At 40.1% G+C, this 14,403-nt stretch overlaps 1 protein-coding gene across 6 annotated transcripts in view; it reads right to left on the reverse strand.

The window, feature by feature from the left end:
* The window catches only part of samd4a (sterile alpha motif domain containing 4A), a 174,188-nt gene that overhangs the window by 104,100 nt on the left and 55,685 nt on the right, over positions 1 to 14,403 (reverse strand). For all 6 annotated transcript variants that reach the window (XM_072268648.1, XM_072268617.1, XM_072268626.1 and 3 more), the window contains exon 3: positions 10 to 525. In XM_072268648.1, coding sequence (XP_072124749.1) covers positions 10 to 525 — 516 coding nt within the window. The remainder of the gene's footprint in view (positions 1 to 9; positions 526 to 14,403) is intronic.

Raw genomic sequence — 14,403 nt, forward strand, 5'->3', positions numbered from 1 at the left:
TGTACTTACTTGTGGTTGTGCTAGTCCCAATAGTGTTGATAGTTGCAGGTACAGAAGTAGAAGAATAAAGAGGCAAATGCCCATTCTCACAAGCCTGGTTCTTGTCTGGCCAGTTAGAAGTAGACACACAAATTCCAGAATCACGTAAACTCTGCCAACCATTGAGCTTGTCATCAGAGTTCTGTCTTTGGTGATAATAAAGAGTTTGCCCAAAATCCACTGAATCATGGCGTCCCCTACTCTGGCTTCCATAACCAGAGGTGCGATCCTCTAAATGGTTGAGCCACATTGCTAGTGCATTTCGGTCCTCCAATGAGGTGGCAGGATGGATCAAAGCATAAGATAAGAGCTGCCTACTTTCTTCTATGTGCTGATTGTTCTCAATGGAATGAGCCAAAATTTTAGGCAAAAGCTTCATGTACTCTTTTTTTGCATCAATGTTTCCTGGCTTCAGTAATGGAAGATGTGTCAGCAAAAGCATCATTACTTTGTCCTTAGATTCTTGATGCCATTGATTAATGAATGCTGCAAAAACAATGTTAAAAGCATGAAAACATCAATTTTAATTTATTTGGAGCTTTAAAAAATCATTCTAAGTAAGCTAAAACCTTGAAATTGACCACCATTAACTGCCAAGATTTAATTAGTACATCTGATAATGAGTCACACATGAGGATAACTAAAACTCGGTAGACATTAGGATTAAATGTTCCATTCCTATCAATCACTCCAGATTAGTTATTCCACTTTGATAACAAACTTTGTAAGTGAAGGATAGACAGAGCGAACAGATATTCTGGAGCATTTTAATTGTTTCTATTATATTTCTTTGTTCCACTGTGAATGTCTGCAAGAAATGAACCTCAGGATAATATATGGTGACATGTACGTACTTTAATACATTTAATTTGAACTTGACATTTCACAATAGCTAAGAAAAATAATTCAAAAGGGGGAAAGGTAATAAGTGTATAATTAAATCTTGATGTAAAATGGTTCCACAATTTAAAAATCTGAGTGAATGCTGCTCAAAGTCAAGCAGAGCTAAACATTTAAATATGTATCTGCTATATATAGGGAATTTTGTAATTCAAACAGTAAATTTCCTTTAAATCCATTGTTATAAGGATATTTAAATAATACAGAAAAAATGATTTACCAGTGCAAATACAATATAGACAGATCAGAGAAATCAAACTGAACAACATGTCACCCTGTACCAAGCAGAGTTTTAAGGCACCACAGCACAGAAGCAGGCTTATTGGCCTGTCTAAACTGTGCTTGTTATTCTGCCTAGACTCATCAACCCACACCTGAACCACAGTCCTCCATTCCTCTCCTCTCCATGTACTTATCCAAACTTCACCTCAACAATGAACACAAACTATGGACTCACTTCCAAAGACTCTACAACTCAAGTTCTCAGTATTATTTATTATTCTAATTTTTTTTGTATTTGCACAGTTTGTCTTGTTTAGTGCACTGGTCTTTGTATGTAGCTTTTGTATACTGATTCTATTTATTTCTTTGTTCTACTGTGAATGTCTGCAAGATATTAAACTCAGGGTAGTCTACAGTGACAGATACATACTTGATAAAATTACTTTGAACCTGAAATTTCTCTTAAATGTTGAAATCTAACTTGCATCCACTACTTCTGCACATTCACCACCCTAAGTGAAGTTCCACTCACGTCTCCTTTAAATATTTCATCTTTCACCCTGAAATTATTCTAGTCTCACCAAACTTGAATGCATTTATCCTATCTAACACCTTCATAATTCTGTACACTTCTATCAAAACTCCCCTCATTCCCTTATGGTTCAAGGAATAAATTTCTAACTTATCCAGCCTTTCCTTGTAACTCAGGTCCTCAAGTCCTGGCAACATCCTGAGTATAAACTATAAAATAATCTAATATCAAGAAACAAACACAAAGGAGTGAGTTAGTCCCAATATTATACACACAAATATGAGCTCAGACAATTGTATAATGATTAACTCCGCAGTGTTGAAGTAGATCAATTGGTCCTAGAGTGCATGGAGACCATTTCAGTTGTAACGTTTTCAAGAATGTGGGTTATACAATTCGCAACTTCCTATTGAACTATGCGAATAGCGAATGTTAAATTCTCTTAATGTGACCAATAGCTGACCTTGCCTTTACTCTTCTGCTGTTGAGAATGTCATCCATACCTTAGTCTCCTCCAAATTTGACACACTTTTGATCATCGTTCTTGCCCTGTCTCCATAAATTTAAGATTATTCAAAGCTCTGATATTCACATAGTAACTTTCACTATAAATTCTTTTTAATCAACAATGCTGCCAGCACAGGAATTGCCCAACTTCAGAGAAATCAAACACAAGAGATGATGTAGATGCTGGAGATCCAAAGGAACACACACAAAATGCTGCAGTCAGGCAGCACCTATGGAGAGGAATGGCGAAGGGCCGGGCAGCGTCCATGGAAAACAGCAAACATTCGTTGTTTCAGGCTGGGACCCTTCATAAGGACTGGGAAAAAAAGGATGAGAAATCAGAGCAAGGAGGTGGGGTCCCCCCTTTCTCTGGACCCTCTTCAATGCCAGAAAATTCTTTTTTCAATATGGGGTCCCAAAGATAGTAGACAGTAAAAACACAAGTCATTCTGCAGACGTTGGATATCTTGAGCAACACCCAAAATGCAGAAGGAACTTAGCTACTCAGGCAGCAACTACAGATGCGAATAAACAGTCAATGTTTTGGGCCAAGACCCTACATCTGGACACATTCACAGAAGTCATCAGATGGTAGATTAACTTGGGGACTATAGGCAGAGCCATCATTTACTGCAAATAGCTTTTTTGCAGCTGTGTATGACTGGTGCAGAGATATTGTCATCTGTATCAGTGCTGTCTCTCAAGGGGAGCACTGAAATATTGAGAAGTCAATCAAAATAAAATGTCACAAAAGAACAAGTAAAGTGCAGATACATACAATTCCTAACACTTTGTTCTACTGTGATTCAAAAAAAACAAGATCTACATGACAATCCAATGATCCAATTTCTGTAGCTAGTAACTTTACACATGCAAATATTAAGTAGTAATGCAATCAGCAATGTGGTCCAGTTTCCCAACAGGTGGGAATTCTTTTGTTTAAATAGCCTTAAATATTTTCCAACATGCTGAACCCCTATCAGAATATCACTGACATGATATGAAATGTATTGTTCTATGGCACTGGGACAGTGCAAGACAAATGACTGACCAAAACAAATTGTGCAAGAAAAAAAGGAATTATGAGAGAGCATTCATTGACCATTCAGAAATCTGATGGTAGAGGGGAAGAAGCTATTTCTGAATTGTCAAGTGGGTCTCCAAGCTACTGTACTTCCTCACTAATGATGGTAACCAATACAGCACATCCAAGAGAGTGATGCTTCTTACAGATGGATGCCATCTTCTCTCTTGCAGATGACCTCAATAGTGAAGAATATTGTGCCCATGATGGAGCTAGCTAAGTCTGCAATGCTCTGTAGTCTCTTGTGATTCTGGGCATTGAAGACTCCATTTCAGGCCGTAATGAAACCAGTCAAAATGCTCTCCATTGCATATTTACAGCAATTTTCAAGAATCTTTAGTGACATACCAAATCGCTTCTAGCATGCCTTCTTCATGATTCAATCAATGTGTTGGGTCCAGAATAGATCTCCTGAGACAATCATTGAAGTTTGTAACTTGAAGTTGCTCATCATTTCCACTGCTAACCCCTCAATGAAGACTGGGATATGTTTAACCAACTTCTCCTTCCTAAAATGCACAATCAATTCCTTGGTCTTAATGATACTGCGTGCAAGACGGTTATTGCAACACCATTCAACCTGCTGATCTATCTCACTCCTGTATGCCGCCATCTGCAGCGTGCATCAAAAACAAGTGCAAAGGTTTTTCTTCCAATCGAATTTCTAAGCTGAAGAGTCTAATGTTGGTAAAACACAAAGTTAAATGCATCACAAATGACAAAATTCGGACAAAATTAAAGGAAACTAAAAATCAAACAAATTCCCTAGATATTGCAGCCTGCATCCAAGTGTTGTAAAAGAGGTGGCTGTAAAGGTATTTGATGCATTAGTGATTTTCCAAAATGCTTGAAATTCTGCAACACACCAGTAGCTTAAAAGAGTAAATATTTCACATCAACTAAAAAGAAAGAAAAAGAATGAAATAAAAGGAACTGGACCATTTGGGCTTACCTATGGATAAACCAACAGAAATCAATCATTGGGGAACTGGCAAGACAACATTTGGAAAATTATTATGCAATTAGGGAAACGACAACAAACTGCTTTTTTATTAAAGTTAATGCTGCTGTGACAGTGAATGAGTCACACACAGAATAAAGCTGCTAGATATAAAATATCTTTATTCAACACAACATCAAACACTCTGGAGACCACCTGGTAGAAGACTGTCTCCGGGAAGAAACTAAGTAGAATCGCCCTGAACTCAAAAGAACAAAAAGAGCAGATGATTCAAAACAATTTTTGCTAGCTACAAAAGGCATCATTTGCTTTGATATATTGAATCTGACTAATATTTCCATTGAATTATATACTTGCAATAGGACACCTTGGAATGTTTAAATGCTTTTGCTGGGACAAAGTAATTCACATGGATGATCTTAAAGCTTCTGACGACAGAGAACTCAGATACACAAGTTATTGAGTCATAGAAAACTATAGCACAGAAACAAGCTCTCTGACCCCTTAGTACCCTTCCGTACAAATTTAAATTGCCTACTCCCATAGACCTGCACCGGGACCATAGCCCTCGATACCCCTACCATCCATGTACCTATCCCAACTTTGCTTAAACATTAAAATCAAGTTCACACGCACCACTTACGCTTGCAGCTCACTGCACACTCTCACAACCCTCTGAGTGAAATCTCCCCATGTGTTCCAGTTAAAACTTTTCAACATTCATCCTTAGCCCATGACCTCTAGTTATAGTCCTACCCAACCTCAGTGGAAAAAGCCTGCTTGCATTTGCCCTATCTATACCCCTCAATGTTTTATCTCCACATTGCTTTGTTTCTATATACATTATATGGTTATATATATTATAGAATAAGGTGGATGATCTTGTTGTACAGCTACAGATTGGCAGGTATGATATTGTGGCCATCACTGAGACCTGGCTAAAGGATGGGAGTTGAACATCGAAGGATACACGGTGTATTGGAAGGATAGGAAGGTAGGCAGAGGGGGAGGCGTGGCTTTATTGGTAAGAAATGATATTAAATCATTAGAAAGAGGTGATATAGGATCGGAAGGTGCAGAATCTTTATGTGTTGAGCTAAGAAATAGCAGGGGTAAAAGGACCCTGATGGCAGTTATTTATAGGCCTCCAAACAGCTGCAGGGATGTGGACTACAAATTACAACTGGAAATAGAAAAGGCTTGTCAGAAGGGCAGTGTTATGATAATTGTGGGGGATTTTAACATGCGAGTAGATTGGGAAAATCACTGATTGGGAAAATTGGTAGATTGGGAAAAGCACTGGATCTCAAGAGAGAGGATTTGTAGAATGTCTGTGAGATGGCTTTTTAGAACAGCTTGTTGTTGAGCCTACTAGGGGATCGGCTGTACTGAATTGGGTATTGTGTAATGAACCGGAGGTGATTGAAGAGAATGAGGTGAAGGAACCCTAGGAGGCAGTGATCATAACATGATTGAGTTCACTGTGAAATTAGAAAAAGAGAAGCCGAAATCTGATGTGTCGGTAATTTCAGTGGAGTAAAGGAAATTACAGTGGCATGAGAGAGGAACCGGCCAAAGTTGACTGGAAAGAGACACTGGCGGGAAAGACAGCAGAGCAGCAGTAGTTGCAGTTTATGCGAGAAATGAGGAATGTGCAAGACAGGTATATTCCAAAAAAGAAGAAATTTTTGAGTGGAAAAAGGATGCAACCGTGGTTGACAAGAGAAGTCAAAGCCAAAGTTAAAGCAAAAGAGAGGGCGTACAAGGAAGCAAAAATTAGTAGGAACAGAGAGGATTGGGAAGTTTTTAAAACCTTACAAAAGGAAACCAAGAAGGTCATTAAGAGAGAAAAGATTAACTATGAAAGGAAGCTAGCAAATAATATCGAAGAGGATACTAAAAGCTTTTTCAAGTATATAAAGAGTAAAAGACAGGTGAGAGTAGATATAGGACCGATAGAAAATGATGCTGGAGAAATTGTAATGGGAGATGAGGAGATGGCAGAGGAACTGAACAAGTATTTTGCATCAGTCTTCACTGAGGAAGACAGCAGGATACCGGACACTCAAGGGTGGCAGGGAAGAGAAGTGTGCACAGTCACAATTACGACAGAGAAGGTACTCAGGAAGCTGAATAGGCTAAAGGTAGATAAATCTCTTGGACCAGATGGAATGCACCCTCGTGTTCTGAAGGAAGTAGCTGTGGAGATTGCGGAGGCATTAGCGATGATCTTTCAAAAGTCGATAGATTCTGGCATGGTTCCGGAGGACTGGAAGATTGCAAATGTCACTCCGCTATTTAAGAAGGGGGCAAGGAAGCAAAAAGAAAATTATAGACCTGTTAGCTTGACATCCGTGGTTGGGAAGTTGTTGGAGTCGATTGTCAAGGATGAGGTTATAGAGTACCTGGAGGCATATGACAAGATAGGCAGAACTCAGAATGGATTCCTTAAAGGAAAATCCTGCCTGACAAACCTATTACAATTTTTTGAGGAAATTACCAGTAGGCTAGACAAGGGAGATGCAGTGGATGTTATATATTTGGATTTTCAGAAGGCCTTTGACAAGGTGCCACACACGAGGCTACTTAACAAGATAAGAGCCCATGGAATTACGGGAAAGTTACATACGTGGATAGAGCGTTGGCTGATTGGCAGGAAACAGAGAGTGGGAATAAAGGGATCCTATTCTGGTTGGCTGCCGGTTACCAGTGGTGTTCCGCAGGGATCAGTGTTGGGGCTGCTTCTTTTTACATTGTACATCAACGATTTGAATTATGGAATAGATGGCTTTGTGGTTAAGTTTGCTGACGATACGAATATAGGTAGAAGAGGGGCCGGTAGTGCTGAGGAAACAGAGAGTCTGCAGAGAGACTTGGATAGATTGGAAGAATGGGCAGAGAAGTGGCAAATGAAGTACAATGTTGGAAAGTGTATGGTTATGCACTTTGGCAGAAAAAATAAACAGGCAGACTATTATTTAAATGGGGAAAGAATTCAAAGTTCTGAGATGCAAAGGGACTTGGGAGTCCTCGTACAGGATACCCTTAAAGTTAACCTTCAGGTTGAGTCAGTAGTGAAGAAGGTGAATGCAATGTTGGCATTCATTTCTAGAGGAATAGAGTATAGGAGCAGGGATGTGATGTTGAGGCTCTATAAGGCGCTGGTGAGACCTCACTTGGAGTACTGTGGGCAGTTTTGGTCTCCTTATTTAAGAAAGGATGTGCTGACGTTAGAGAGGGTACAGAGAAGATTCGCTAGAATGATTCAGGGAATGAGAGGGTTAACATATGAGGAACGTTTGGCTGCTCTTGGACTGTATTCCTTGGAGTTTAGAAGAATGAGGGGAGACCTCATAGAAACATTTCAAATGTTAAAAGGCATGGACAGAGTGGATGTGGCAAAGTTGTTTCCCATGATGGGGGAGTCTAGTACGAGAGGGCATGACTTAAGGATTGAAGGGCGCCCTTTCAGAACAGAAATGCGAAGAAATTTTTTTAGTCAGAGGGTGGTGAATCTATGGAATTTGTTGCCACGGGCAGCAGTGGAGGCCAAGTCATTGGGCGTATTTAAGACAGAGACTGATAGATATCTGAGTAGCCAGGGCATCAAAGGTTATGGTGAGAAGGCAGGGGAGTGGGACAAAATAGGAGAAAATGGATCAGCTCATTATAAAATGGCGGAGCAAACTCGATGGGCCGAATGGCCTGCTTCTCCTCCTTTGTCTTATAGTCTTATGGTCTATTACGTACATGTATGTAGTTAAATGACAATAAATTTCACTTGACTTGACACGATATCTCTATCAAATCTCCCCTCAACCTTCTACATTCCAAGAAACAAAGACCTAACCTATTCAATTCTTCCATATAACTCAGGTACACCAGACCCCGCAACATACTTTAAATTTTCTTTGTACCCTTTGAATCTTATTTGCATCTTTCCTGTAGGTAGGTGACCAAAACTGTATACAATATTCCAAATTAGGCCTCACCAATATCTTATACAACAACATAAAATCCCATCTCTTTGATCTATGAAGGCCAATGTGCCAAAAGATTTCTTTACAACCCTATCTACCTGTGATGCCACTCTCAATGAATTATGGAGCTGTATTCCCAGATCCTTTTGTTATACCACATGCCTCACAGCCCTACCGTACACTGTGTAAGACCTACCCTGGTTGGTTCTAATGAAGAGCTAACACTTGTCCGCATGAAATTCCACCTGCCATTTTTCAGCCCACTTTTCCAGCTGGTCCAGATCCAGCTGCAAGCCAAGTCAGCCTTCCTCGCCGTCCACTACACCCCAAACTTGGGGTTATCTGCAAATTTGCTGATCCAGTTATCTGTATTATTATCCAGATCATTGATATAAATTACAAATAACAACATATCCAGCAGCACTCCACTAGTCACAACTCTCCAGTCAGAGAGTCAACCATCTACTACTGCTCTCTAGTTTCTCCCACAAAACCAATGTCTAATCCAATTTACTACCTTATTTTGAATGCCGAGTGACTGAACCTTCTTGACCAACCTCCCATGGGGGACCTTGTCAATTGCCTTGCTGAAGTCCATGTAGATAACACCCACTGCCTTGTCTTCATAAACTTTCATGGTAAACTCCTAAAAAACACTATAATATTGGTTAGACACAATCTATGATGCATGAAGCCATGCTGACTATCCATAATCAATCCGTGACCATCCAAATACTCATATCATGTCCCTTAGAATACCTTCCAATAACTTTCCCACAACTGATGTCAGGCTCACTGGCCTATAATTTCCCAGTTTATTTTTAGAGCCTTTCTTAAACAGTGAAACAACATCCTCCTATCCTCTTGATAGCTCATCGGTCTCCAAGGATGATTTAATTATCTCTGCTACAGCCCCAGCAATTTTTGTACTTGCCTTCCGCAGGGTCCGAGGGAACATCTTGTCAAGTGCTGGGCATTTATCCACCCTAATTTACCTCAAGACAACAAACACCACCTCCTCTGTAATCCATACAGGGTCTATGAAGTTGATGCTGTTTTGCCTCACTTCAATAGACTCTGTATCCTTCTCCTCAGTAAGCAGAGATGCAAAAAATTCATTAAAGATCTCTCCATCTCTTTTAGTTCCACACATGGATTATCATTTTGATCTTCCAGAAAACTAGTTTTCTCTCTTGCAATCCTTTTGCTCTTAACATATCGGTAGAATGCCTTGGGATTCTCCTTCACCTTGTCTGCTAAGGCAACCTCATGCCTTCTTTTAGCCCCCCGATCTCTTTTGTAAGTGTTCTCTTGCATTTCTTACACTCCACTAGCACCTTACTTGTTCCCAACCTGCCTATATCTGCAATGTATCTCCTTCTTTTCCCCTCTTAACCAGAATCTCAACATCTCTTGAAAACCGAGGTTCCCTACATCTGGTATCTTTACCTTTGATTCTGACAGGCACATACAAGCGTTGTACTCTCAAAATTTCACTTTTGAAGGCCTCCTACTTACCAAGTACACCTTTGCCAGAAAAAAAAGCCTGTCCCAATCCACACTTGCCAGATCATTTCTGATACCATCAAAATTGGCCTTTCTCCAACTTAAAATTTCAACCTGTGGACCAGACCTATCTTTTGGCAAACATACTTTGAAACTAATGGCATTGTAATCACTAGATGCAGTGTTCCCCCCACCATAAATTTCTGTCACCTGCTGTCTCATTCCCTAACAGCAGATCCAATATCGAACACTCTCTCACTGGGACTTCTATGTATTGATTAAGGAAATTTTCCTGAACACATTTGATGACCTCTATCCTATCTAGTCTTTTTACAGTAAAGGAGTCCTGGTCAATATAAAGTTAAAATCACCAATTATAACAACCTTATGTTTCTTGCAATAGTCTGATCTCTCTACAAATTTGCTCCTCTAAATTCCTCAGACTGTTGGGTGGTCTGTAATATAGCCTCACTGATGTGGTGATACCTTTCTTATTACTCAGTTCCATCCATAACATCTCACAAGATTAGTTCTCCAGTCTGTCCTGACTGAGCACTGCCATAACATCTTCCCTGACTAGTAATGCCACCCCTCATCCTTCAATCTCTCCCACTTTCTTATGTCTAAAACAACAAAACCCCAAAATATTGAGCTGCCAGTCCTACCCCTCCTGCAACCAAGTCTCACTAATAGGTACAATATCATAACTCCAGGTGTTGATCCATGCCCTGAGCTCATCTGCCTTTCCTACGATACTTCTTGCATTGAAATATGAACATATCAGGACATTATTCACACCGTGCTCAACCATTTCATTCCTGACTTTGATGTCTTAACAGTATCTGTCTCCACAACTTCTCCACTAACTGTTCTGGCACTCCGGTTCTCACCCCCCCCCCCCCCGTAGCTCTAATTTAATCCCCCTGCCCACCGTGCATCACTAACAAACCTTCCCAAAAGGATATTCATCCCCTTCCAGTGCAAACCTTCCCTTCCGTAGGTCCCACCTTCCCTGGAAGGGAGCCAAATGATCTGATGCCCTCTCTCCTACACTAATTCCTTAGCCACATGTTAGACTGTATAATCTTCCTATTTCTGGCCTCATTAGCACTTGACATGGGTAACAATCATGGGGGTCCTGCCCTTTAACTTAGCACCTACCACCCTGAACTCACTGTACAGAACCTTGACACTCTTCCTACCTATGTAATTGGTACCTACATGGACCACAACCTCTGGTTGTTCACCCTCCCACTTAAAAATGCTGAGGACTCAATCCAAGATGTGGCGGAACCTGGCGTCCAGGAGGCAACATACCAGCCAGGAATCTCGTTCTTATCCACAGAACCTCCTTTCTGTTCCCCTAACTAATGAATCCCCTGTTGTGAGGACTGATGATTTAAGTACACAAATATCCCTATTATTGACAGAGTTAATATGTCAATGACCATGCTTAATCTGCTAAAACGTCTACTCTGTAACCTCCCTTGATTGCTGTCAGAATCATGCCAATTAACAGCTGAAGATGTCTGATGCCTGTTTTGATGCAGGGTAGTCAATACAGTTCCATTAGCTTGCATTTGGTTGACACACGAGAATATCTTATGGTCACGTCAATTTACAAATTATATCTGTTGGTGCAGATTCTGTTGTAGGCTGGTAGCCACTGATCTGTATACCAAGTATAAAATGTGGGAAAATATGAAGTTATGCAAAATAGTGGAAAGATTGGTAAAAAATTGTACTTTCCAAATACAAAGAAACTATCAAATGATGTACAAATTAATTTTAGTGTGCTGTTCATAAGACTCAGAAAGCTGTTTGATTGGCCTAATTCAAGAGAGTTGTAGTGCAAAAATATGGATAATGGGTATGACACATTGATGAGACCTCAGTTGAAGTATTCTATTCAATTTTGACCTCTATCTTGAAGAGAGTATGCTGGGACTGGACTCAGTGGATCATAGATTCTTAATCTGAATGGTTTGTTCTGCAAAGAGGAATACTAACCCAAGAAATTAAAGTAGGAGCTGGCTATCTGGCACCTTGCGCCTACTTTCTGAGTCAGCAAGATCATGGCTTACCTTATTGTCAATTTTTTGTACCAACCCTGATTCCTTTAATATCTAACTTACATTGATTTCAGAAACAGAATCAGGTTTATCAGCATTGAGATATTTTATGAAGTGTCTTGCTTCGCAGCAGCAGCCTAATGCTAAACGTAATAACTACTGTAAGTAACAAAATAAATGAAAAGTGCAAAAGATGAATAATGAGGTTCATGGGCCATTCAGAAATCTGATGGCGGTGGGGAAGCTGTTCTCAAAATAGAAAGAATTGTGGGTCTTCAGGCTCTTGTACCTCTGCTCAGCCCTGATGGTGGTAATATGAAAAGAGCATGTACAAGTGGCTAGGGTTATAATGATGGATGCCATCTTCTTGAGGCATTGCTTTTTGAAGACGTACTCAATAGAGAGGATGGTTGTGCCTGTGATAAAGCTGGCTGAATCTAAACACTCTGCAGTCTCTTACGATCGACCCTGTGCACTAATGGCTCCATACCAGGCTGTGATGCAACCAGTCAGAATGCTCTTAACTGTACACCTCATAACTAGCTCCTTAGGTTGAGTATTTCAAATATTTGCTACCTACTGAGTGAAGTAACTTTTCTCTTTTTCCTTATATTGTGAACTTCGATTTCAGAGACCTCAGCCAGGAGAAATAATCTCAAATAAAAAAGATATTTCTTAATCTTCAAAACTCAAAGTGGCTATAGGACCAATGTGCTTAAATTTCCCTGATATAAAAAGTCTGCAATCCATTGTTTACATTAGACAGGGAGATGGATCTCTCCACAATATTTCATATGCAGTTCAGAAGAGCTTTCAGAAAGACATTCCTATTCTTGCTGCAAATTAACATGCAAGTACAGCAAGTAGGAAGTTACAAAGTGCTCACACTCTAACCCTCTTCAAATAAAGGCTTATATATCAATTTTCTTCCTCTGTGCTTATTATACTTACACATCAACTTTCAGCATTTTATATGTAAGGACGAGCATGCTTCTGACTACCATCGTTTCTGAACTTCCCACTAAAAATATATTGAAAAATATTCTTTTCTGCTCAGGTAGATGACCTCCCATTTTTCAATAATACATTCCATCAGCTACCTGCTTAGCTATTCTTTACTGTCTCCATTTTCTACACAGGTACATTAAGCGGGTCTGTATTTATCACATTATCTCTTGGTCTAAATCACTGATACTGGATATAGATACCTTGGGCTCCAGCACCAACGCATGGCATCCCATGATATCAATGCCTCCCAATCCGTACATGACGCATTTATTTTGACACAATCCATATATGACACAACTGTTTTCTGTTCGCAAGCAAATCTCCAATTATTACCTTATTATCGAAGTACATACATGTCATCATATACAACCCTGAGATTCATTTTATTGTGGGCATACCCAATAAGTCCATAATAGAATCAATGAAAGGCTACACCAACTTGGACCTTCAACCAGTGTCCAAAAGTCAAGAAATTGTGCAAATACAAAAAGAAAGTAACCAAAATAAATAAATACGGAATAAATATCAAGAACATCAGATGAAGAGCCCTTGAAAGTGAGTCTATTGGTTGTGGGAACTTTTCAATGATGGGCAAGTGAAGTTGAGTGAAGGTATCCCCTTTGATTCAAGAGCCTGATAGTTGAGAGGTAATAACTGTTCCTGAACCTGGCAGAGTGGGTCCTGAGGCTCCTGTACCTTCTACCTGATGTCTGTAGCAAGAAGAGAGCATGTCCTGGATGGTGGGGTTCCTGATGATGGATGCTGCTTTCCTGTGACAACGTTTAGTATAGATGTTCAAAATGGTGGGAAGGGCTTTACCTGTGATGTCTGGTTGAACCTTCACCAACTCTGAAGAAAGTAGAAACGCTGACGTGCTTTCTTTGTAATTACACTTAAGTGCTGGGCACAGGACATGTCCTCCGAAATAACAACACCAAGGAATTTAAAATTACTGACCGTCTCCACCTTTGATCTTCTGATGAGGACTGGCACAAGGACCTCCAGTTTCTTCCTCCCAAAGTTAGTAATTAACTTCTTGGTCCTGCAGACATTAAGAGGTTGTTGTCATGACACCACTTAGCAGATTTTCAATCTTCCTCCTACATGCTGATCCATCGCTAACTTTGATTTGGCCTATGACAGTGGTGTTACATGCAAATTTGAATACAGCATTGGTGTTGTGCTTAACTACATACTCACAAGTGTAAAGTGAGTAGAGCAGGGGACTAAGCACATAGCCTTGTGGTGCACCTGTGCTGATGAAGATTGTGAGGAGATGCTGTTGCCAATCAGAATGTCTGGGGTCTTCAAGTGAAGAAATAGAAGATGTAATTGCACAAGGAGGTAAGGTCTTGAAGCTCATTGGTTAGTTTTGAGGGGATGATGGTACTTAATGCAGAGCTGTAGTCGATAAAGGGCATCATGATGTATGCACCTTTGCTGTCCAGATGTTCCAGGGTTGAGTGAAGAGCCAATGAGATGGCATCTGCTATGGACCTATTGTTCAGGTAGGCAAACTGGAACAGATCCATAATCGCTTCTCAGGCAGGAATTGATGTTTCATCACCAACCTCTCAAAACACATCACTGTG

The sequence above is a fragment of the Mobula birostris genome, chromosome 1 (genome assembly GCF_030028105.1).
Source record: "Mobula birostris isolate sMobBir1 chromosome 1, sMobBir1.hap1, whole genome shotgun sequence".
In the NCBI taxonomy this organism is placed as follows: Eukaryota; Metazoa; Chordata; class Chondrichthyes; order Myliobatiformes; family Myliobatidae; genus Mobula; species Mobula birostris.